General features: G+C 37.6%; 1 protein-coding gene across 3 annotated transcripts in view; it reads right to left on the bottom strand.

Annotated features, from left to right (window-relative positions):
- The window catches only part of LOC105281248 (two pore potassium channel protein sup-9), an 85,564-nt gene that overhangs the window by 2,279 nt on the left and 55,591 nt on the right, over nucleotides 1-27,694 (bottom strand). Inside the window, exons 2-6 of one of the 3 annotated variants that reach the window (XM_026969439.1) lie at nucleotides 13,941-14,122; nucleotides 2,236-2,366; nucleotides 1,297-1,677; nucleotides 970-1,125; nucleotides 237-412 (exon numbers count right to left, since the gene is read on the bottom strand). In XM_026969439.1, the coding sequence (XP_026825240.1) occupies nucleotides 237-412; nucleotides 970-1,125; nucleotides 1,297-1,423 (459 nt within the window). In that variant the 5' untranslated portion in view covers nucleotides 1,424-1,677; nucleotides 2,236-2,366; nucleotides 13,941-14,122. The remainder of the gene's footprint in view (nucleotides 1-236; nucleotides 413-969; nucleotides 1,126-1,296; nucleotides 1,678-2,235; nucleotides 2,367-13,940; nucleotides 14,123-27,694) is intronic. The other 2 variants (XM_026969438.1, XM_026969440.1) reach the window with 2 other exon arrangements.

Here is a 27,694-nt window from a genome sequence, read left to right as displayed (position 1 = left end):
AGAAAGATATATCATAATATATATCCATAATAAGCAGCGAAATTAAAAACGAGAATAAACCTAAAACTACGTAAAATATCATATTTGATACATTATTTCATTTTTTATTTGAAAAGGAATTTTATTAATTTTAATCCGATTGAAATACGCATTCGATTTCTCGATTACATGAATTACGTTTGGAACAGCACACGTAATGCCTGGCGGAAAACGCGGCTTCACTAAACTATTGTTACCTGGACGTCCTTATAGTTTAGAAGCTGCTTTACGTTCCGTATCATGACAGACGAGAACTTATTCAAGCGTTCACCTATGCTCTGAAACATTACAAGTCCTAATGGGATACCGATAATCGCATAGAACATCGTGAACAGTTTGCCGCCTATAGTATTTGGCGTCGAGTGTCCGTAACCTGAAATATACAAAACGCAATTGCTAATAAGCTTTACTAGCTTGTATTTCTTGTTTACTGCTGTGGGGGGTTGACACATGAATTCCGGATTGTAAAAATGTTATTCGTACGCAAAATCCTAAAATATCATGTACATGTTATAAGCGTGTACCTTTCATAATGATGAGAAATTAAACCGTTCTAACTTCATCATCGGAATTTTACGATTAATGAATTAATCTGCGATAAAAATTCATTTGTACTGTTCGAATAATTAATTAATTAATAATTAATTTCAATTTCAAAATCGCAGTAAAGGACTCTAAATTTTTCCAAATTTTCTATTTGAAAAATAGTTTTTCTTATATTTTATACAAATTTTTATGAATCTAGGATATAAAATGAATTCGCCTTTTCCGCGCTGTCATACTCAAGTAATCGACGCGGCCAATAATCGAACAGATTTTTTAATAGCACAGGTAACAATTGGCGAATAGTACAGCAGTAGTTCAGCACGATGAATTTTTGTTCGAGCATCCAACGATACTCAGCGCGACGATTAATTACACGACACGTACCTATTGTGGTGAGGACCGTTGTAGCGTAATAAAATGCGCCAGTGAACTTCCACTGTTGGCCAGCTTTGTGAGGTTCCGTCTTCAGCACCACTGTTTCCATGATCTTGAAGTCCTCCTCACTTATATTGTATTTCCTTATGACCCTTTTCTCAACGGCTGCGAAGAACAGAATGAGCAGTTAAACATTAAATTTATCTTAAACGATTTAATCGAAAACACACACACACACACACACGGATACGCAACGATCATTAGCGTGAGAGCACGCTCAGGCTCGATTATCCAAATAAATCAAACTAACGATAAAAGTATCTTTATATTATTTACCGTCCAATGCTTCTTTGCGCAGTTTCTCCGTGCGGGACTCGAGTACGTCGAAGATAGCAGCACCGATGAGGAGATAGGTAAGCGTGATGACGATCAACGTTAAAGTCCGGACGTTTTGCTTCTTCATTCTCTAGTGAGCCACATGCTCACTAGCAGGGCCCCGGCCCTAACTACTTGCATCGCTCAATGGGGTACGATTTGGGTTGCCGGGCCCATGACGACCCCTTCTTCTTCTTCTTCTTCTCCTCTCGGTAACGGCCTGTGATGGGGGGCCCCCTGTCTTTCTTACCGAGCGCTACAGACCAGGCATGCGACTCCTGGTCTCTAAGGTGTCTGCTTCCCTGCCGTAGCGATCGTGCAGCCGCTCTTGTTCATCTGAAACTTTTGTGTCTATGTAAGTGACGTACAAGGGACCAACTCGTGAAAGGGGGAGGGGGGGGAGCATCATGTAAAAGCACATTGTCGTCGTCGTTGTGTCGTCCTCGTACACGGCAATCAGCGGACCGGTTTAAGAGCGAACTTTACCAATCAAAGGACCGAGAAAGGACGACCGGAATAGCAATTAGAGCGGCGAATCGATTCCACGACATCCGAAACGGAGCCAACGGTACGGTACGGAATGAAGCTCGCGAGTCGACGGAGCCGGCGGCCAGGCTCCGCCGAGTTATTTTTAAGGATGTGGGTCGGCGCTTAAGAAAGCCCGCTGGGACCGAAATCACTTTGATTGAACTTTTTCCTCGGGCATTTACGGGATCTTCTTCCTAGCGCGAAATCGAGACGTACGATTACACGAGGGGGAGGGTGTAATCGCCCAACGCCGGCTAAGCGAGATGACCCGTTTTAAGATCTCCCTCTTTTTTTGTCGCCATCGACGAAGCTATTTCCACGATGAGGATCTCGGCCTCGGGAGAAGAAATGTGCTGATTTAGAGGGACTCACCTGCAGCCTGTTCCGGATTCTCCTTTAGGTACGACAAAGAGTTGAGCAGAATGATATGGCAGTGCTTTTGCTGCTCCCACTGCCGCGTTCCCTCCATTCCTCGGCTTAGCACGCCACGCTTTCAGATCCGACTGAACAACAAAAAGCAGAGATGAAATTTTGAGTGAGGAGGGAAGAAGATGCACAGCTCGCGAGGAACTAGCTCGCGATATGCCTACGCGAGAATGCCGGATGGAATTCCCGCGCATCCGGCAATTCGTTTCTTCTGTAAGCGTCGTTACGCATTATATGTAAATGTAATAGTATAGATAATAATAAAGTAATAGATTTTACATATTCACGCGAATTCTAGGTACGCCTAGCGATAGCGTCCGTCGCGTCGATCTCAGAATCTTACAATCGCAAATTCGAACGCACCGTTCATTTAACTTAAATTCGATCACGATTATCGAATGATTCGATAAGCTCTCTTTCTCCGTCGCGATCATTGCTGCTCGCGCAATATACGCTCATCGCGTACATATCCCTCGCATCGATGTATGTATTAGGGGTGTGATTTAGTTTTGAGGGTTTTTTTTGCTCAAAAACGCATGTATTTAAATATGATAATGAATGAATACCTTAATCAAAATATTTTCCTTCCTTTTCTATAACTTTTTCCCATCTTTCTGGCAAGAGATGGATTCCACCACGATAAAATGACTCTTCTTTTCAGTTGATCCATTCGTCGACGAATTTTCGCACTTCTTCGAAATTATGAAAGTGTGTATCCTCTAAAGCGTGTTGCATCGACCGGAACAAATAATAATCGCATGGAACAATGTCCGGAGAATACGCGGAGTGCGGTAAGACTTCCCATTCGAGCTCTAATAGTGTTTCTTTCACTGATAACGCAACGTCAGGTCGAGCGTTGTCACGAAGAAGAATCACTTTCCGTCGTTTACTCGCAATTGGTGGTTGTTTTTGGTCCAATGCTTCTTTCAACTTGTACAATTGGTGTCGATAACGATCAGCCGTGACAGTCTCATGCGGATTTAACAGCTCATAGTACACTATCCCACCAAATACAGAGCATTACTTTTCAACCGTGAATATTGCGTCTCGGAGTGGATGTTGATGGTTGGCTTGGATCCACCCATGATTTTCTGCGTTTGGGATTATCAAAATAGATCCACTTTTCATCCCCAGTAACAATCCGAGACAAAAGACTCTTCTTTTTTTGCCTGGCGATCAACGAAATGCAAATGTTCAACCGGTTCGCAATGGCACTTTCCGATAATTGATGTCGAACCCATTTCCCTTCTTTCTGAATTTTTCCCATTTCATGTAAATGTTTGGTAACTGTTGTACGATCAACATTTAATGCTCTGGCAAGTTCTGAAGTGGATTGTGTTGGATTTTCGTGCAATAATGCTTGCAAATCTGCATTTTCAAGCTTGCTTGGTTGTCCCGAGCGTTCTTTGTCCTTTACATCAGTATGACCACTTTTAAAGCGTCTAAACCAGTATTCACACGTCTTAATTGATGGGGCAGAATCACCATAAGTTTCCACAAGAATTCTATAACCGTCAGCCGCAGTTTTCTTTTGATTAAAAAACAAAAGCAACGCATGTCGAAAATGCTCTTTCGGAAGTTGCATTTTTACGATGATATAAACACGACTGTTATTGCATCTATTGCTATAATGCTACTAAATGTCATGGATAATGTCAACACTGTAAGAAACAACAGTTATCGGAAACAGCTATTGGAACAAACTGACACTACAGCCATCTGTTGCAAAACCCTCAAAACTAAATCACACTCCTAATACAATATAGTATGGACTGCGCGCTGATCAGGCATAAAAAATGTGGCCGAAAGAAGGAGGTAGCAACTACTAATCAGTAGCGTAGCAGAGAATTGGAAAAAAAAGAGTAATTGGCCGTCACTTCGTTCCCTCTTTGTCTAATTCTAGCGACGCGAGTGTAAAATCGACACTGCTAATTTCTATTACAACGTTCTATTATTCCGATATAATTTTCGATAATAACATTCAGCGGACAAAGCCGATCATTTCTGCAACGTGCCGAAGTTAGATTTGACTGTGTGTGTTTTTGAAAATTGTGCTCGTATGTTGCCAAACATACAAAACAAGAAGCGAGAGATAAACACCCCTAGATACCTGGTGACCTCGAAAGATAATAGGGAATAAGGAGCGCGCTGCCCGCCCTTGCTCTCATTGTGAGCGAACGTTCTGATGTGTGCAGTACCCCGCTTAACGCGTCATTAATTACTTATTTCAACATATTACGTGCGGCAAGCGTTATTAAAACGTGCGGCACGCGCATGAAACGAGCAAGCACGAACCGGCCACGTCGATTTAATGAAATTTCGCGGGAATACGAGTACGTAAATTTGCGAGCCGACCCGCGGACATTTCCTCGTTATTGCGTGATGACATGCTATACGCATGAAGTTTCATGCGGTGCGGAAACTTGAAAACGGTGAATATATCAAACTACCGAATTTCGTTACAGTAGCGACCCTAATTTTCCTAGTTACATTTTTTTCATTTTTGGAAGAAACTAATTATCTCTCGCGCGAGAGTTTCGAGCGCCGACGATCGTGTAAAACGCAATTGCACTGCGCAATCGCGCCGATCCAACAACCGCAATTGCGTTAGGTAAAACCCTGATCGACACAATCATTTATTTTCCATCTTAGATTAACCAGGACTTGCAAGCGATTGGCGATACCTGCGGTTCCAGTTCCGGTGAAGCAGGATCAGTTCAAAGATAAGTTTTTGAATCTACTGTATATTCTTTCGGTGTAAAGCTGAGAGATATATCCGTTAAATTAATTTGCATATCGAGGCTTGAGATCACAAAGTAATATAGTGGATTGAAAGTCTGTGAAGAATAAAACTTAAACACCAAACTTTGTATTAATTCATAATACAAAGTTTGGCGTTTGAGTTTTATTAAAAACTTTGTATTAAGAATTAGTACAAAGTTTTGCGTTTGAATTTTGCTAAACCAATCCACAGCTTTCGGTCGACCCGGCCGGCTTTGTGTGTAGATTTGTGTATACATGCACGTGAATCGCTAAAACAATGGCACAAGTGACATCTTTATGCAAATTTTCATGTAAAAATTGTCGTATCTTTTTAAATTAAAAATACTTAATAAGATACTATTTTAATGCTACTTTGATTATTTTTAACTATTTTAACATATTTCGTATAAGATGTAAAATCTGTGTGTGTGTGTGTGTGTGTGTGTGTGTGTGTGTGTGTGGACATATTCGATAGTATTAGCGATATACGTAAGCGCGGACGTATAATGCTCTCTCCCTCTCTCTTGAGCCTTTTGTCCCGCTGTTAATTGTGATTTTTGAATAGAATCGGTTAACATTTCATGACAAACAGTACATATCGGCGAATAAAGGAACACGACCTTAATAACATGACCTTATTTGTCAGATAGTCTAACGGATATATTCACAGAAAATCGATTTTGTCTGTCCTAGAATTTTACAAAATTCGTGTTCTTACATGTATGATTATTTAAATCCCGTCAATCACTTGAATGTCGCAAAACATCATGCTAGAAAAAATATTGACGTAATGAAAAATTTGTGAATACTATTGTTGTTTTGATAGATTACGCAACCGCCGATAGCTTTTCATTTATTAAGCATACGATGGCGATGTGAATTGAATGTGAAAATATGCGATTCAAAATTAGATATAAAATAGATATAAATTTTTACGCGATAAATTTAAACGCGATATAAATTTCGTGAAATTTAATTCGTCAAAGTATTCTAAAGTCTAAATCATCAAAAATTTGCGAAGTAATCAAACATAAGAATTTATTTAGTTCTATCTTTTGCTCGCGTATATGCTGCTAATATCGCAATTGCGACAGTTCAGTTATCAATATTTAATATACATTTTGTATTTGTTTGCATCTATGTTTGTAAAACAAATGTTGATAGTAGCGATTATCTTTGTTCGTGTATCCGTTAACAGTATCACGATCACGGTTTCTTTATTTTATAATAAATTTTTTACGTCTATTATATTCTAAATAAATTCGCGTAAATTAGATCCCAGAGTTAAAATGCCAGACAAATAATCTTCGCACAAAGATATTGCGGATCATCTTTGCAAAATATTGCGAAAGTAAGCTTCACCATTGTATCTACGAAGCAATCAAGCGTGAGAGCTTCACGTATTTCGTGTAAGTTCGCGTATGCGTTGGTAAATTTCGCGATTGCTTCCAGTACCATTTATCTTTTTTTTTCATATTTCACGAAGTCGCAAGTGAAGTGCACCAAAGTAAAGTACAGTGCTAAAACTTATCGTTTCAATGCTCGTCGAACAAACTTCTAAGTCCCGTTCCGACGTAAATATTCATTAAATGTTAAGAAAAGATTTAAATTGGATTGCTAGTGTCAATGTATGTGCCAAGTGAATCGACGAAGGAAGCACGAACGCAACGACAAATCGAAGTTGCTCGTGGGTCCAGATGCGAGAAGTTTCAGACTGCCGATTTCATCAGTGAACTACGATAGACTCCAAGGTATTATTTCATCGCGTACTGGTGAGTGTTTAATGTTACCGCACATAAAGCAGCAATAATGCATACGTAGTTTATACATCGCACTAATTTCTAATAAGATATGATTATAAGTGTATACTATGAATAAGCGCATTTGCACGAATAAAATATTCCAATTCACTAAAAAAAAAGTATATAAGGATTTTAAAGAAAGTAAATTGAAATAAAGAATCGACTTAATAAAAAAAATTAATGAAAAAAATGAATGAAATTGATAATTGATATGTTGAAAACTTAGATGAACAAAACAAAAATCTGAAGTAAATAAAGGAACATAAGAGTAACTTGCGTTAAGCCTAAGAAATAAAATTCTTGAAATATTAAACCGAAAGTTATCGAAAGTATCGCATTTCCCTGTTAAATTTACACGAGAGAATACTCGCGCAAAGGATCGGAACTGCTGTAAACGTAGCTAAAGTGGATTTAGAATCTAAGAGTTTCAAACTGGCTTTTACTGCGATCAATTAATTAATCTAATTACACTCCTTTGTTATTCATTAACCCACTAATTATCCTTGGCTAAACGTTACTCGAGGAAGCAAACGTGCAAAATCCATTTTACGGCGGCAAAGGTGCGAAACCCATGTAAATAACGAGCGATATCGTTACACTACAAAATCACATGTAATTATTATATAATATTCAGTGTTAATTGGCTAACGTCTGATTCTCTTGTTTACATTGACCATGTTCTCCGTATTAAACACATTATACTAAATTTAGGATGTACGTAGCACAAGTTACTGCGAATATAATGCGAATGATGTTCCTGTCAGAGATTAAAACCGGTTCAGTAGTTTCGGTGAGTTTGCATTTCAACGTATACAAATGTAGAATATATTTGCCCGTAAGATTCAATTAAATTAAATTTATTGAGATCATGACGATGACTTATAACAATATGACGATATCTTATGATATCATAACGATGAATTATATATCGATTTTCACTAACGTCATCCACGTATGACACGTTACTCTAATATCTAAATTCTCAGGCGGACCGTTCTTTCATACACGACAGTGCATACGTCCCGTTTTGTAAATCCTCATCTTATATATAAATTTTTGAAACATGAAAGAAAGAAAAATGAGTTTACATTATTATTATTATAAATATGTAGAACATCCTTTGGATGTATTCTTTCGATGAACAAAACGGAGGCAAAAGACTATCTGACAGAAAACTTGTAAGACTTTCCATCATCGAATTCGAGATAAACTCTGGCAATCTCGTAAGCAATGAACCTGGCAACGTCGAATGGAATCAAATCCTCTGAAATTCATTCTTCGTTTTCGTTCTCTTTCACACTGTCGTTTCTCCCTCTTTCTTTTTCCATTTCACTGTTTAAATCAATGCCTACACGATCGTTGGTTAGATTGGCGGCTTGTGTTTTATTGAATTTATGATAAATTGCTTTCGAAACTCATCTCCGCAATACACAGACAGCGCCGAAGAGCGTGCTGCGAGAAAAGTGACGGAAAAAGAGAAGGAGAAAACCGCCTCCGTACTCAGCCCGTAAAAGAAGACGCTGCGGAAATCCCTTCGTAAATCAAGGTAACGACCGCGATTAGAATCGCGGCAATTCCTTTCACGAAGGGGAGAATCTGCTGAATACATTCAAAACTGATTCTCGCGGTACGCGGTATTAGTATGTGGGTAATGATCGATAAACGTGCGAATCTGACAACAGAAGATAGAAATCAACATTTAATCAATCGAATTTAAAATGGAGCAATGACTTTGTGAAAATCGACGACATTCTTTTATACCTTTTATATTTTATATTTTTCACAGTTAAATAAAATTATTCTAGCATGCATGTATATGCATATATGCACATTTCGTATATTACTATTTTGTATACGCATATAATATTCTGATTGTCGCAGTTCCAACTCATTCAACATAAATTAACATGTAAATGCCAATTCTACCTATATTATGAACAAAATATTTTTTGTGATAAATAAATACGCAAGTCAAATAAATGAATAAATGTAAATTCATAAATTAATAAAATCTAGGAGGTAAACTTGCGTGATGCGTTTGGCGTTTTATGAAAGTCGATTTATGAAATGATCGGTCCAGCAGCGTGTTCCGTCGGAGGTACCTCGTAACATCGAATAAGGTACGCGCGGGAGAAATGACCACACGTAAGCTCTACGATTTTACGTCCGAGGATAAACGCGATGCAATTACCTGACAAACACGTACAAAGTCCTCAGATTCCGCGATACGCACGGCAGTAAGATGACTCGCGTCGTAAATCCGTGTCGTAACGCAAAATATAGCTGACCCATGTAATCCGCCGTACATCTCGATCGAACATTTATACGGGCGTGCCGCTATTATCCATTTTTATTGACACTTAATGATTCTGAAGGACCTATTTATTATAATATAATAAATGAGACTGTGCAAAATTGTATCAACAAGGCGAAGTTCAGTAAACAATATTGAAGCTTGTGCAAAGTAACGTATCTGTAAAATCGTTTTGCGTAAGTTCGATCGCGATTTCGAGATTCGAGAAGTGGTGTTTGAGGCAATCGAATTCGTGTATCTTGATACTCTTGATACACTCAGGAAGTTCTTGCATTCCCGAAAGCTGAAGCAATCAACTTGATCCGCAAGTGCAATAAATGTAATATGTAACGCATACGCGCGCGATGTTCGGCGGAATTACTGCGGACTTACTGCGCAATCCTTGCACGTGCAGCTTCTTGAAGTCCTAAATATTGCGGCAAGATTGGCTTGGCGAAATATCAAAATTGCACGTACGATGGGCCGCAGCAATCGATTGCGCGGAAATAGAACCCGTTCTAATTTATGCAATTTTCTCAAGCGCAATATCTACCTCTTAGCACTTCCAGATGTTACCATTAGTAGATTTGCTATAGTGGAACATATCGAACTCATACGGTGCATTATTAATCGGATTGATCAATCACATTCGCTATTATCATCGAAATATACCATTGCATCAATATTGAAGCTCATTGAAATTATCACATTTTCTCGTTATTGATTGCGAGTGCAAATCAGAAGAAGCTTCGTATGCACAACGAATTATCATGAAATCATTAATTAATTATGTTGAATATTCACTGCAGTTACACGGATAAAATGCCGAACGAATACGACTCGAATACGTGATGAATAATCACATTAAATGCAACTAAATAAACATAATTATAAAGTTGCCTTTTAGTTTTTCAATTTTTATACTGTATAAAGAATCTAGAGGGATGTTTGTGCGACACACACATATGTCTATGTTTGCGTGCGTATGCAAATATATTGCTGCATATACGTACATACGTTACGTACTTTGACGTCTAATATATGTATTTTTATTTATATACTCGTCACGAAATGCGAAGACGCAAAGGAATTTTTGCTGATATCTCCGGCTATTTCGCAGTTATGCATATGTCTCGCGATAACCGAATGCAAGTCGTCGCCACGGGTCACGCACCGTGCGAGTAACGAGCTATTTTGGCGGTATCATCCGCATATTCCCCGACAGCCGCAAAACTCGTGCGAAACTTCTTTATAATGAAACGGGGCCAAAGAAGACGAAACTCACGCTTCCTACTCGCATAGTTCCTACTCGCCATCGCCGCACCCCCCGAGCTTCCACGCGCTTTTCTAGGCATGAGAATACGGTCGTCGCGCACCCCTTTTCGATTCAATTACATTAGGAGGACGTCAGGGATCTTCTTCTCTGAATGCCGAGAGATGGTGTTTTCTAAGTCACCTTCTCGCCGAGAGGCGGTCGTCCGTTTTTTTTTCCCTTCGTTTTCACCCTTGCCCACCTCGCTATCTTTTAAAAGCGCCGCGCGAAACCACCCGTGTCGTCGGAGTCTCATAAATAAATATATTCCGCCGCAATATGTTTGCCGGAATGTTTGGACCCTTTTTATCCTTAAACTTAAACAACCCTTAAAAAAGTACACGAATTCAATGGAGTGGTTAAATGTCATGGCCACCCAATCCCGGTCTTTTATTATTATTATTTGGTGTACTCACATTTTTACAAAAATTATACTTTGCTTGTTTAAATGAGGTAGTAGACGTTACAAGTTGTTGCTCGCATAAAGTTGCTCGATTGTCATTTAATAACGTTTCTCTCCGTTTCTTGATAAGAACGTCTAATATCATTTTCTGTCACTTGCTTCTCGCGATTATTTACTTACGACTTCGCAAACTTATCTGTCAGGCAAGAATATCTTGGATTATATCTCGAGTAATGCAATAAGGTCTGAGTCGTTTGTCATAAAAATAACGTTGCAATTTTGACAGACTTTTTGTACCTAAATATCTGTTTTGCCGCAAAGTATTTTTAGGACCAAGCGCCTTCAAATACACGTGGCACCACTGCTACAAAAGCGGCAGATGGGGTTGAAATAACTTCTGTAAACAACCCGGCTGAGTGCAAAAACCGCTTGGCGGTTTAAACGCTCGGAAATTCCTCGCGTCATCCAAAGCAGCTATCAAATGTGCGCCTTTTTGTCGTCACGAGCGGCAGGCATAATTTCGTAGAAGGGGTTACTAACCCTTGTATCCCCGTTACCAGAATGCTGAGAGACACTCCGGCTCCTTCCAGGTCGACTGGACCAGTCGAATGATTAATGGGCAGACACTGAAAAAAGAGCTTTCATCCATCTTTCGTCTCTCCCTATCCTCCCATATCATCCCTCTGTCTGTATAATCTCTCTTTCTCTCTTTCACCATCTCTCTCTCTTCTTCTCGCACTCTCTACCCTTCCTCTGCCCGTCTCTCTCGTCTCGTCTCGCCCACGTTTGTTCAAGGACATACCGCCACCGGAGAACACCAAAGAACAAAAATGGCGAAGGATGGATGGACGGATTTATCGTGGGATATCATTTGCAGGGCGCGCTTGACAAATTTTGGATTCCCTTAACCATTCGAGTTCATTTTCCCTTTTCCCCTAGCTGCGCCCATTCCCTGCGGCCGTTTCCGTCCTACGTTTATCCATCGATGATGGATAGCCATGAGAAAATGAAAAATCGTTTTTGATTTATCGTCAACCGATCATCTCGGTGCGCGACTCCGGAAAAGAGCTTGCATCGCGAACGCGCGGCCGAATAAAGCTGACTGTACTCCATATCAGAAATTGAGAATTGTTCGATCGTACTATAATTGCAATCTGCAATCGCGATGAACAAATCGATATATGTATACGGCAGCATGGATCACGTGATCACGCGATACAAGTTGACAGAAATGTCGCATGTCGCAGTAAATAAATTAGTTTTATAAATTAAAGTCGAAATATCAATTTCTAATTTTAATTTTTCGTGCATTTTGTTCTAATCTAATCAGATTAATCAGATTGTGTGTTAATTATCAATATGTATAATCTTGATCTTCGTAGTTTGATGTACGGGCTTGATGAAGCTGTGGAATATATCTCACGAATTATCTCTCTGTGCAAGACTCTGTGCTAGAAACGCCAAAAGGATAATATGTAATCGCGCGTACATTAATTATCGTACAGCATCAAAATTGCTTCGAGTAATATTCGAAAATATAGTGCAACGAGCTGTTAAAATGAAGATTTAAGCGAAGCAAGAAAAGTTGTTGAGAATGCTATTCTTGATTATTTAAATTGCATTAATCTCAGAATTTATTCTAATCTCTCTCTTTCTCTCTCTCTTTTGACGCATAATTGCGCTATTCAGAGCAAGAAATAACGGTAAACAAAAGAATAAAATCGTTGATATTTTAAGAAATTAACACATTAGTTTAATTGTACCTTTAAGGTACAATTTCATGCTGTCGCCTGTCGCTCATTTTCAGCGACAAAACGGGTCACGTGATCAAAATGAACGCTGGATATTGGTCAATTTTGATCACGTGACCTGTTTTGTCGCTGAAAATGAGCGACGAGCGACAGCATGAAATTGTACCTTAATGAAGCAGCGCTATTTCTTTGAGCTACTACTTCGAGTAATACATTGCATTTTTACAATAAAATCCTTTAGAAAATTGCTGTCCTTCAGTAGGAAAGAATAAAACGCAACAAGATTGAAAATGAAATAATCTAGGATATTGCTTTGTCACATTTGCTAGTTTATTACTATTTTTATAACAGATATTTTAAGAACAGCTCGATAGCTCAAATTTAGCAAACAATAATGTTTTTAAATTTATAATTTTTATATAATTTCTGATATCATATGTCGAACACTTTATATTTATTTAATTTAAATATGCCAAATGATATTCTAGATTTTATTTTTTTATTAATTTAAATTATTTCGTGCTCGGACCTGATAATTTTGATATTTTACACTCGCAAAAATATTTTTCGCTACAATTTTCCCAAGAGTAGAAATGCAATTATTTTGCTTCGATTCAGTCTGAAAAAGCGCGAGAATTTAATTACCTGGAATGCATTTGAAAACAGTTCCTGAAAAAGCACGATCAAGGCCTGGTACCGCCCAATCCTCGTTCCCCGCGAGATCGGCCATTAATTCGCGAAAGAAAGGAACAATTTCATGGGTGCAATATTTCGTCAGTGTAATAGCTCGAACATGTTATCTGGCATTATTCTATCTCACCGAACGTCTATACACAAAGAGCCAATTTGCACAGGTACTTTCGTAAAATTTAGATTTACGGTAAAGCATATATGATGGGAAAAAATATATTTGCATTCTATCTTTCCTTGCAGAATAATTGTGCAACACAAAGATTTTGTTACGAACCGTTATATTCGATGCACTAGTATAAATAATAAAACTATATTCCTATAGGAAGCTCTTGCAATAATGTTTTCCTATTTCCTATAAAATAATTTCAAAAAAAATATGATGTGCAAATGCTTTTATTATCCATTACATATGTACATAAAAGTTATTATTTCGCAAAAAGGTGAATTTAAATTCCCAACGTAGTTTTCGCTTAAATTACACAGAGAACCATTTTTACTGAATATCATACGCTCGAAATCTGGTTTCTCACGGATTCGCTTCACTTTGCAAGACCGTAACGTACATTTCCTGTTTATTTGTTTTTCCGTTATCCGCAGTTTATAGTACTGGGTTCTCATAATTTTCGCCACATACTTGCATCCGGTATATCCGCCCTGACTCCAACACCCTCATCCCTCTTTCGGCCTGTCCTGCTGCTGACCGCTATTCTAGCTGTCATGCGACATGACCAACTCGCTACACGTCCGTGACAGGGCAGTGCAGCTACTTATTAATAGGAAGACTTGTTGCTCCCTCGCGATGCTGCAGTTGTTGTTCTGTAACAGTTCGGACATCTATTTTCCTCTAATTTTCAGGAGAGATGTATTTTGTATCATACGCGCTTTATGACGACGGATCAATGCGAAGCGAAATAAACTCGCATTAATTTTAATCGATCGTCATACTTTTTATTATTTTATAAATTACTGACTACTGCGATCAACTACTTCTTTATTGATTAATAATATGCACTTGATGTAATATAGAATTTTACATTTAAATGCAAAAACTTTACATTTACATTTAATTATACGTTATTTCCTACAGAATAAACTGATTTGATATTTAACTTTAACTTTAACTTTAAAGAAGAAATAAAATCTCGTAGTTAAAAAACAAACAGCCGAGTATCTTGTGCAGTATCTTTCCGCTTGAGTGTCCTCTCTCGACTAGAACCTTCTGCCAATGCATTTTCCGTACGTTGGTTGCAATAGAAGCAAATGTATTTTTCATGAAGCCGCAATAAAACTTGCAGCGACGAAAGCCGATAGCAGTAAACCAACGACTTGTGTAAAGTATACTCGTATATTCGTGAAGTATACCATTCCATCACATCTCTATCGTTAGGATGCGCGATAACTAGCGAGTCATCTGCATAGAGGTTTCATTGATTAATGTACTCTAATTAATTAGACACGATAGCTTAGGACGTATTGCAGCTGCGATATATGTAACAAGTTGCGTGTTTAAAGCAAGTCATATCTATAGCGTGATTACGTCAACGATGTTGGCTCAGGTTGTATCATGGAATTAATAAATATTTCGTCAATTCTCATAATATAATAAAGATAGTTTACTGTTTCCTGTATTTTAATCATAGCAGTATACATGTATCACATATACGCACAATATTGTATAACTGAATTTGTCGCGTGTCAAGATTCGAAGAAGATAATCCATTAGTGTGTAACAAGGACCATTTTTGTTTATATCTTCCGATCTAATAATTATCTAATAATTATCGTATATCAATGAGAGACAAGATTTCTCATCTTGATCAGAAACGGTCTTTATTTCAACGTCTTTGTAATTATTCGAGCGTAATATTTTATGATGTGGGGAGAGGAGGAACGGATCGAAGTAATTGAGCGTTCGTAACTTTTTACGGATGATGAAGGGGAAGAGAGAGAGAGAAAAGCGAGATTTTTCGACTACGGAAATGGCGGTAAGAGGAAAACACGGCCGCGAGATAATTGAAAATGATCCATCGGCCGACCTGGCTGCGATGCGCCGTATTAATTTAAAATGGAACCGATCTGAATTATTTCCGTTCTATTACCGACGGGATTCACGACTCGGCGGGGTCGCTAGACGACAATTTAAACGAGCAGTCGTTGTTAATCTCGTCGTTATAGTTCGTCACGGATTTGTATCTGCTAACGAGGTCTTCTTCCGGAATTACTCCCGAATTTGAAAGTTCAAGACTGATGAATGCTGCTAGCAGCACTCGTATGAGAATGCGGGTTAATTGGAAATAAGCTAATCTGATTTTATTATCCTCACAAACAAAATAAAATCATGCAATAGAGAGATCCTCGATGAACAAAAGAAAAATATACACGAATTTTCATGAAATCTATTAAATACAACAGTATATATTTATTTAGTATGTTTAGTTTAGTACTAGAGTAAATTATCGATTCCTACTTCCATCAAAAAAAGCCCTATGTTAAACAAGTAAAACTCGTAATCGGATAACCGCGCGGATTCAGCTTTATACGTTCTGAGATTACATAGTTTACGTGTGCATTAGTGTTTTTTCTGCTCGTTAAGGAAATCCTCGGCGGAATAGATAATGTTTCGCCGGTTACAGCGTATCAGCGTCGGAACGACGATGCGCTAACAGCTTATATTGCATAATCAAGAGACTCCAACAGCAACTGCCGAGGCGAAAGAATCAGACGATCGAGATGGCGACGCAAAGACGCCGTGCACGTTTTGGCTGAAAGTATCGAAAACGTTTCCGAAGATAGCAGCATTAAAAGGCTGCCTCGCCAATTTCGCTTCCTCGCGGGACACCAAGATTCATGGGGGTCCATCCGTACGTGATGCCCTAGAACTGTCGTATCTCAGACGTAAATTTCTCGCGATCGGTTTTCGCTCGAGCGAATGCTCGACGTCAACCGCCATTTTTCCGGATTAATATCCAGCGTTTGTCATTACGATATACATCGATGTCAGGGAGATATACATAATATATATACATACATGTAATATACATACGTAGATACACGCATGTATCGATTGGATCACGGAGATGAAGGGATAACGGGGTAGAGAGGCAAGCGCCATGGCGCCCTTCTTGCAGCCCCTCTAGACAACAACGACCGAATATAGCTACGCCGATATGGAAGCTAATGAACCAATTATACGTAATAGGACCGCCGCCTTCGAGGAACGATTGTCTCGAGTTTCTCGGCTTTCAAGGACTCTTGCTATGCAAACAATGCCCTCGCTGAGGAACGAGTTGCAACGGTCTGAACTCGATCGGAGTCGAGTCGCGTGCTTTTAATTGGAGTCGAATACTCACCGACGTGCGTTTACTCACGATGTAAGAAAAAGAAAGAAAGAAAAAACAAAACGGTGTTTTTTGTCGCCTGAAAGATTTGCATCGCTGTAAATCGATGGGGATGAGTTACCGCGTTGACGATTTCGACAGTGCCAAAGTCACGTTATGAGAATTAGTTACTTTATATTATCGAGAATAAAAGGTAGAGAGATTATGTCTCGAAAAGGTAGAGGATTAAATGACACGTCTCCAGTTACGGGAGAAATCATAGCAGGGAAAATTTTTCTGAGAACGAGCAAGATTGCCACCGAGTGGATTACTTATTAAGAAGCGCGCTCCGGACCGAGGTTGGAGGACGAATTAGCTCAAGACCGCAGCAATATTCTTAACGCTCGGCAAATCGGATCTCTTGATGGAAAATTTATGTCCCGCGTATCCGAGTCGTCATTCGTCGGCTCACGGTCCTCGCGTTAATTGCTGGCCCTCTCGAGTTCTATGAAGCGAGACCTTGCCGCTTCTCCCTCGCAGGCAACCCCAATACGTCTCCCGCGATTCGTGTGGTTCCTCCTTACTTAAAGTCGGTCGGTACGTCATAGCATTAATTAGCGCTTACGCTGAAGGCGGAAATCCGGTAGCGAAAGAGAGACGGAGAGAGTGTGTGTGTGTATGTGTGTGTGTGAGAGAGAGAGAGAGAGAGAGAAATGAATTTTAAAAGCTCGTCGCAAGATAGAGCGGAAAGTGGAATAAATTATACAGCCGGCAAAGAGTTCCAATCGATCTCACCGCACTCGTGCAAGCGCGGAAGGCGGATTCGTCGAAATTTATCAATCTCACGCAGACAAAGTCAAAGAGCACAGGGGATACGAGGGTGCGTCGTTACTTTTTATGGCTATGACGTTCCGGAAGGCTCCCGGTGAAAAACGGCACACGCGTCCGGATGTCTATATTTCGGGCAGCAAGAGGGACATTCGAGTGGATGGTACACAATAATGTACAGACATACATGTCAGTGGCTTTCGCAGCGAACCGCAATATAAGGGACTGCCTCCGATTTTTATGGCGATATTAGTCTCATTAATCAGACCCGCAGATCCCCCCTCGGTTCCCTAAGATCCTGACTAGCGTCAAGCCACTGGGGATGGCTTTCCAACCTTTCGTTGAAATTCCATTACTTGTTTCCGACAAACTAAAAAAGATTCCTTTTTATAATAAGTAATATATAAATTTATACTTTTAGTAATAAAACAAATTATCAAATAACTTATCGATATAATGGAAATCTTAGTTTTTTTTTTTTTCGTGTTTGCAGGGATAATTATTATCCATCTTACTTGTTCGAAAGAAAGCTGTAGGAAATAAAAATAGAAAAGTAAAAAATATCTATAATACACTATAATATAATAACTATAATAACTATAATAAAATAAAATCGAGTTATTAATCGCTAATTATTTTATACACAAAATTAACGAGGACATGAAATCTTTTTCAGAGATACGTTTATGTAGAATTTAAGTAAAACCCACCCTTCATATTAGTGATACCAATCTTCAATGTCGTCTCTATCACGTCGTAGATCTTGTCCCCTTGACTAACGACTGGATTTTCCAAGAGGAATTTCATGGTTAACGCTAGAGCCAATATATATATCGCAAACTTTATCTTTCTCCGTCACGTAACAGGAAACAACTTACTCTTGTCATTAATGCGCTTTTTGATGGCGCATTATCACTGACGCAATATTGATTCTTGCGATATTGTTAGCCCACGATAAATTTTATGTCCTGCACATTCAGAAATTGAACTGCGGATCCGTATTTTTTTTCTGTATTGGTCTTGTCTACAAATAACAACAATTTCCCGCAGTTTTATTTCTCTTTTCGCTTTAATCTCGATATAAGATTGAAACCTGTATAATTTCAGCAAGTTCGATTTTATTCTATTTAAGGATGATAAGACTGTTACGTATCTTCAATGTATGTTATGTATTTCCATTGTCACAACCGCTCTTTAAGAGTTGAATATACAATACTTAAATCGCCAAGGGCAGATACGAAGCGAGCATAGATTTACAGTAAAAATATATTATCGAAATATACAGGGTGTCCCGGGTTTTAACCGACAAACTGCGGGAGCATATTCTACTAGTGGAAATAAGAAAAAATTCTTATATCGAGTTTGCTTAGAAATGCTTTATTACAAAGTTATAAACCAATATTGAAAAGAAATATGAGATAAGTAACAACGGATTTTTTCACAAAAATAAAAATTATCTACGCAATGATTTAGTGACGCATTTCAAAATGTTGTCCTTGCACATCGATACAAGCTAGACATCGACGTAGTACAGAATTTGTTACAGTACGACATTCCTGAAAATTTTGTTGCATCTCAGTAACTGAATTAGTAATTCGTTGCTTTAAATCTATCTGGTACTCTCCTGTTAGGAAATCTACGTTGATACTCTCGTACGGCAGCTCGTGCATTTCCGTCACAGAATCCGTACACGAAATGAATATCGGTGTATTCCTCATTTGAAAACACTTTTGGCATTCTGATAGTAATTGCTAGTTCACATGACGATTGAAATCTAACAGCTACTGTTGTGAAAGTAACAATCATACTGAATCGTTTCAACATAGTGAACATGAATACATGTGAATACACATAACATAAACATCTTCGACCTTCCAAATTCTACACTATGTTCCGTTGTTACTTATCTCATATTTCTTTTCAATATTGGTTTATAACTTTGTAATAAAGCATTTCTAAGCAAACTCGATATAAGAATTTTTTCTTATTTCCACTAGTAGAATATGCTCCCGCAGTTTGTCGGTTAAAACCCGGAACACGCTGTATGTAATACCGAGATCAATGCTGTCATTATTTTTCTCATTTTTCAATTTCTGCACACTAAATCAAATTGACGCCCGGCATCCTCGCTCCAATGTGGTACCCACTTTGGTTAATGAAGTCTTAGAATTATATCCATTGAGGATGGTGACTCAATCGGGGTCTTAAACGTTCCTTCATATAGACCTACTAGGAAGAGCGGATATATTTAGGATATTGCCTCGTGACCACGCGGGCTGCAGCTACTCTCCGAAATTAGTAATCAAGTTCCATTTCGATAAAGCATTTAAGCATCGGCTTATTCTCGTGCGAAGCCTCTCGCTCATCGAACATGCACTGTACGCAATTTTGAGACATCTATCGATCTCGTTAAGCTTGCAGATATGCCCTGCGTCAGACGATATGATATGGTAATCTTCCTTTTTTTGATATTCGAAAGTGAATATACGAAATGCATAATGATTTATATTATTTGAACTTAAGACGAGGAACCTTTTTGTATATCTTTATCAAGGACAATTTTTAGTACGATTCCAATTACGTTAGTTGGAGATCCAATATCTAACAAAGAAAAAAATGGGAAATGATAATGAATTAAATAATTGCGTTACGTTATATTATATTTAATAGTTTATATTCGAAGATGAATATGATACACAATACAATAAATTACTTCACGAAATATAAAATAATAATATACGCAATCTTTACTTAGCGAAGCGACAGAAGCGAATAAGATAGAATCGAACGACCACATTTAGTGCTGAGTTTAGGGATATCGATACACAGCAATAGTCCGTATTCCCTGCGCGTCTCGTTCTTATCTAACTACCCTTCTTCTGTAATATATTATGATATTGGAAGCATATAAAGTGCATTCATAAATAAAAATAGGGAATATTGTGACATTATTTATTTAATATATTATTTACATGAAATAATAGTAATATTGTTAACTTACTGATTGCAGCGTGTCGTGTCATACAATTAAATAATCATGTTCAGCATTATATATAAAAAAAAACACAGAGATAGTATATTTTCTTTAAGAAATGTGCATTACATCCGAAACGTTATACATACACTCTGAATAACGCAACTCGTTAAAACGCTAAGACTGTCGTTTCAAATGACGGTAATTCATAGAATGATAATGGATGTTTTACAAAGTAGAATCATGTTTCGACAAAATAATATCATTGCTTTACATTGTTTTATGATAACATTACATCGGAAAATTAGCTTCAAAGTTTCAGTAAAATAACTCGACTGTTAATTTAATTCAATCCCATCGCGTATATCAACAGAGAATGTAATATAATTAATATATGCACATGGATCAAAAAGTCGTGACAGTCTTTTATTATAAAAATCATCAGTTTATTTGAAATTTATTTACTTGATCAAATAATAACAATTGATGTGGCTTTCAACGATTATTCGCTACGTAATATATTGACATTTAAAACAGTTTTGCCGTTGGATAGCACTTTGTAACGTTATCTATTGAAACATCGTCTCAGCTTTTTGACTCGTCCAGTAAGTATGCATATATGCACATATATGCACGTATATACACATGCACATATTCGGTGCTTGACGTCCTATGGCGCGGCGTTTTAGCATCCTGCAGCGCGTACCAGGACGAAGGATGACGAGGCGTCGCGGGGGTAGCCGGAAGAGGGTGGCTCAGGAGGCCGTGGCCCATTTTCACGCAATGACGTCAAGCCGTATCCCCGCATACGTCACTGGATTCGGTAAATGTAGTTTTACCAGCTATGGGGCACCGCGCCGTCGTGCGCGATTGGTACGTCGTCCTATTCGACGACGACGGGAACTCGAAAAATCCATACTGCGCATTCGGGTGAATGCAATAATGCACAAGCAAGTAGTTGTCGAATGTGCGATTTTCTTCCCGCAATTATAACCAAATAATATTGAGTTTTCTATATTTATATATTATATAAATATAATATTTTCGTTATTTCTTTTAGCAATGGGAGAATGTTGATTTATAAAATTTTTTATTACTTTTTTTTAATCAGCTATTTTTTATGGATATTTGAAAACTATTAAGTTTCTGAGCTTTAAGCCGTTCTTTTGCGATTGACTCAAATTAGCATACTTTTTACATAAAAAGCTCCACCAGCATATTGAAAAGATTAATCTGTTCTCCACTGGAAGAATGGAAATCTCCTCGATATTCATTATAATATATGTTATCGCTCTTGAGTCCGATATAGCGGGAAATTCCGATAAAAATTAGCTCTAAAATTTATCAAAATAACAAGAACTTTGCTGCTTTAACTCATTGAGAAAATAGGCGAAAAAATTAGGTCAACAATGTATATCCAAAAAATAATGATCGATTCTTCAAAATTCCCCCAAAAGGTTTAAACCCTTAAAATTGTGGAAGTATCGCTAATTAGTATATAAAAAATTTAAGAAGGAAACATCGCAAATTTTCCTTTATTACTACGAAATCTGATTGATCAGTTTTAAGCATATATCCATTTAAAACATTTCATGGTCCTGATGTTTCGGTATCTGAATTTTCATTTCCTCAGAATTTACCATTATTAAAGACTCGGAACAGTAGCAAAACAGCAGCAAAATAATATTTCAACGTGGTAAAAGAAACGAATTATCCTATGGTTTTCCATAATCTGCACATTTGAGCCGCATAGTCCGATCGCACGCGAACGATGCATGCATCAGCGATCGAAAACAGGTGCAGCGGCCGCCGCGGAAGCGTTCCGGATATTTCCCGGCGGAAGCGGCACAACTATACGCGTTAGTGGAGGGTCGGCTATGACATCCGTGAGAAATACGCAGGTGGCTTTCAATTCCCACGATTAAAAGTAAGCACGCGCTATTTAAGTCCTAAGTGCGCACGTTGCGCCTCATATTTAATGAGCTTTTCCTGTACGAATGCGAGTGCTCCTTTCTAAAGCTATGTATTATCTTTCATACATAAATATCTAAGTACATGTGATACCTTACCACTCGTTTTTTAGGGTTTAAGCAGAAAATTTATATCAGGATATGTAATTTTATTCTTTCTTTTATTTTTCGTTCTGCAACTTAAGTTCTTAAACTTAACTTTTTATTGTTCTTCGTTCAATAATACGATGGTTATGATAATATAAAAAGTCATACATGGAAATAATTACACAGTTTAATTTATTCGGGGGGGGGGGGAGAGGACGTGAATGAATACTGTATTATTGACAATATAAAATGATAGAATAATGCATTACTATATTTGATAAAGAAAGGTGATTTATCTTAATGCAACTTAAAAACCATCTAATTATACACGTAATTAGAAACGTGCACTGTAGTTGAAATATTTGAATAAACATTTGTAAACAAGATTTGTAAACAGGGTGAAAGAGTACCGCAGAAATGCGAGACAGTTTCCATAAATTTCAGTCGAATTATCAATCATTGATAATTGAACGTGCGAGTAAATAATGCTACGCTACGTACGCAAGTGTAAGATAAATGCACCGCCCAGTGTGATTACCACCGGTGATTTATAGGTCGAACGTGTATTGGAATCGCGCTTTTCTACACTCGAAAACATACGTCAGTTGTGTGACCAATGCGGTTCGATAGTGATAAGCGAATTGGCCGCTGAATTTTAATTAAAACGTAACACATGACGCAACGACGTTAGCATTTAGCACGCGGCCGTTTCGATGCATAAATTCAATTTATACCGATTGCTTGTCGATAAATATAGTTATAATACACAGTGTAATATTCACCACTGATAGCTAAAATCAACTTTTCTTAAGAAAAATGTCAAAATGTTAATCGTTCTTGTCCTGACAATCTAGAAAAACAAGCTTTCTAACATGTTATAAAACTTTATTTTCGTGAAATTTTAGATATTGTATTTAGAACTATACCTTGACAATATTTTGACAGAACGAGGTTTCAGCACTAAAATATATTGCATAATATCTAAAAGCTATAAAAATAAAGTAACATTTAATTAAATTTCGATAGACGAAAAAGTTTGCGACGCGAGGTATCTTCTAAATTCGGCAAATACATTTATAGTGTATATAATACAACAAATTTTACATAGCGCGTGTACAGCGCTCGGAAATCCTACGAAAATTGTGATAAAACGGCTGCAAATTGCGCAGCTGCCGTAAATAAATAAATTCAACGAACGAAGCGGATTGACTACTCGGAAAAAGTGGATCGCGCTAATTGCAGTCATGTAGCAGCTTCGCATCAGTATCGCGAGCAAATTCAACACAGAGGAGCGTATATATAACTGGGGCAGAGAGAATATTATTCGAATCTTTATGTCCCTTCGTACTGTCCTACCGGCGCACAGTGGTCTAAAATATCGAAAATGTGGCAAAAAATCAATTTTTCTAATTCGTCCAAATGCCAGAAAGAATTATTGAAATTGTAAGAAAAATGCACGAAAAACGATGTCCTGTAATTTAAATGCTTGCGTGTTGCCTTGAATGCATAATATAAGCATATCAAAATGAAGAATTTTTTAATATGTTTGACATAACCGTTTTCTGCAGTTTTGTTACTTTATTTACACTAGTTTTCACATTACATAGAGTGGTTTAATAAAATGTTTTAATACGATTTATTATTATCTGACATGTGTAATTTAAGTTTTATTTACAAAATTGACAAAAAAACTTAGCACAACGTATATATCCTATATATATTATATACGAGTTTTTAACCTCGTATGACGTTTAGTGTGAATCAATTCTCCAACTTTATTATGCGATATAAAACTTTAGCCGCCTTTAGCCAACAAGGTAATGCAACTTATCATTACTAAAATATTAGTTTTAGATATTATATTTAGTTTTTGCCACAAAATCGGGTGTTTAGACCACTGTGCGGCGGTACCTCTGTACGATTTATGACGGATGCTAAATAAGAACTTTGCGGAAGCCGACTCTTTAATTACGCCATATCAAGTCCATTACTAAGAGAGTACACAATGCTGAATGCATAAGCATGGTTGTACAGCCTAAAAATAGGAACGAATACCGTAATAATAATTAATATCATAATCTTTATAGCTATATCATAATTAATTGTTATATTATTTTATAATATAATATTTTACAATATTTATTTTTATATCACTGACTTATTCGTGACTCACAAGATTCAAGAAGATAATTTAGCTTCTTTGTCATTTGAGTATTAGTATTAGAAAACGACGCATTTCTTTCGGTTTGCCATGAATCTGCCAAGTAAAATTACATCGAGCGATGGCGCCAAGAAACTAAGGTCGTTGAAAAGTCCATTGTCGAGCTTGCATCGTGCACAACAAATAAAGAACAGCTGAGTCATGCCTCGTAGTAACGCCTACGCGTGTACTATAACGTTCACTCGAATTATGAATGAGCTCGCCAAAAACTTTAGAACATTCTAACTCGTTAAAAAATTGATATAGCGGCATGTGAAGCCAAGAACATCTGGGGTCGACACACCAGCAGATTTTAGATTTTCATCGTTGAATGTTTAAAGATTATCACGTAAAACTACTCGCATCATTTTACACAGCGTAAACTTATATTAAAAAAATTATATTAAAATAATGGACAAACATGAAACGAAATAGCTAATCAACGTCACGATAAGTGATGATGAAATTTGAAACTTTTTATTTCGGAACCGGTTCTACATACGTAACTGGAAAAAATTGATAATATCTCGTACTAGAGCACTATTGTAGTTAATTGTGATTGCTAATGCATACCCGTATTTTCAAGTAAAACGCTTCATCTCTCTGTATTTTGCTACAGTTGTACTTCTGGTTAGGATGTACAACTGTACATGCTACGCGGTTGTCAGCTGCGATGTCGTGAACGTGGATTTCGCCTCCGGGCGAGAGTAATGAGCCGCGTAGAAAATGGAAACGACTTCCGAGGCCTAATTTGGCGGCCGCCACGGTAACGGATAAAAATGAGAGGGAGTATGTAGGAGATGAGGCTCGATGGTGTGATAACATAGCCGCATTGCGGCACACGACCACCATGCTTCGAGCTGGCTACATTGCCAAAGCGGCCGTGCAGACTTCCTGCGCGCTCGTGAGCCTCCCCTAGTATTATTACCACTACTACTATGACTACTACTGTTACTGTGTCACTCATCCGTACAACCACCACCGCATGATAGTGAACCCGAACACGAATCTGATTCGAGATCTGCTCTGCTTGTGCAGTATATATGTACGATACTATGATCACGAAGGCAAGATTGATGTCCTGTGTTAAAATATATTTTACAAGACAATTTCCCCGATAGTGAAACTCATTGTCACGGAGATATAAGCGTTGTACATTTAGGGAAGCATTTAGATGGAACAATTTTCAAGTCACAGATTATGATCAGTTATTCTAATTTCTAATACATTATGGCTATTTATGTATCGTGTGTATATATATATATATATATATATATATATATGCAACTATATACACAATGCATAATTATACGTATAGGTATATAATATATAATTAACTAATTGTTCTAATATTGGTATAATAATTATGTATTTATATCATAACACACTTTACATATATTAAAGGCATACATAGCATTGTAAACAATAATATAATTAAATAATTTAACAAACATTTTCCTTTTACAGTTTATTAAAAGAATATAAAACAAAATAATATTACGTAATGCAATTTTAAAATAGGATTTAATGAAAAGAAAGAAAACATTATTATTTTTGAATGTTATTCAATTTTCTTGTTTAAATGCATATCTTCGTATTATCTTACCATTTCCGTTTGATGAAGATAAAAGAATAATACAGTTCATATAAATTAAATAAAGTTGGAGCACTCCTCGCGTTTTACTCTTACATTTGTGTTACCAGCTAAACTCATAAAGAATACGATGAGTTTAACAATCAAATAACACATGTATGTATACGTAACACGGTTGTAAATATCATTTAATTTTAACGTATAATGTATATATAAATCCAGAAAAGTACCATTCGTCGCTAATTAAGATTTTCGTCATCGTTCTCTTGCAAAAACAGGCAATAATCCTCTCACGTCATTTTCTCTAATATCGCTGCGTTAATATCACTTAAAAATAATACATAATTTATAATCATTTCGAGAGGCTATTCAATAATGATTCGATTCAATGAGATCTGGCAGTTCTATTATTATATCCGATTTCTCGTAGCAGAGCTCGCTGATTAATGGACGTGCATGTGTTGAAATACACATGTATAACGCGATGTACAGCTGTTCTACCGCGCGTGCAACACAAGTGTGCTCGTTAATTGTTTCACAGAGCTGGTAAGCCCATCAGCCCATGTACTCGTTAAACATCCAGACGATTTTGCCGATGCAAATGAGACGTGGAGTCGCGCGCGACAAGCGACGCGCGTAGAACGCGATGTCACTTGTCTTTAGACTCATACGGAACTTTAATGGGGTTAATGAAAGGTGCGTAGGAAGCTCACCCTGAATTAAAAAGGTCAGCGTGTTTGTATGTGGTTTCAAATAATGTAACGTAATTATACCGTGACACGGCACGTAAACCCTCATTCAATCCACTCACGCGCAAGATAGGCTTAATGAGGCTGAATGAAAAAATATCGCTGGTATCACGCGATCTTTATTACGAACACCCGCAGATAAATTATTATTGCAATAAATAGTAAAAAGAACGCGAATATAAATTCACCTGCTTAAACCTGCTAAATAAATCTTCCCCGTGAGGGATGAAATCAAAGAGGCTTATCTCGTTCAGTGTAAACAATTGATACTAATCCACTTTCCAACTTGTCTTGCAAGTCACTCCCGTTACATAGTTAATTGCAATCGGCGGACGCCGAAGACTCACAACTTTTTCGCGAAACTTTTCCACTGAGACTTATTGAAACGCAATCAAACTGTCGAGTTATCCTTTTCTCTCTCTCTCTCTCTCTTCTATCTCCCTGTCCTTATAGAATATATTGTATTATTGAAATCCTAGCTAGATTCATTGCAAATATTAAAAGAAAAGAAGGAAATTTGAGAATGAAGTGATTTGAGTTATTGTTGCGTTTTAGTTTAAACGATTGTCTATCTGCCCAATGTCAGTATCGAGACTTGATACTAGTGCGTCTGTTAAATAGCCACTCTCTACTAGCCACCTACGATTCCACTCTATTAGACTCCCACGT

This window comes from Ooceraea biroi, chromosome 5, assembly GCF_003672135.1.
Source record: "Ooceraea biroi isolate clonal line C1 chromosome 5, Obir_v5.4, whole genome shotgun sequence".
NCBI classification, from domain to species: domain Eukaryota; kingdom Metazoa; phylum Arthropoda; class Insecta; order Hymenoptera; family Formicidae; genus Ooceraea; species Ooceraea biroi.
The sequence above is the reverse complement of the archived record's forward strand: the minus strand, read 5'-3'. Positions and strand labels throughout refer to the sequence as shown.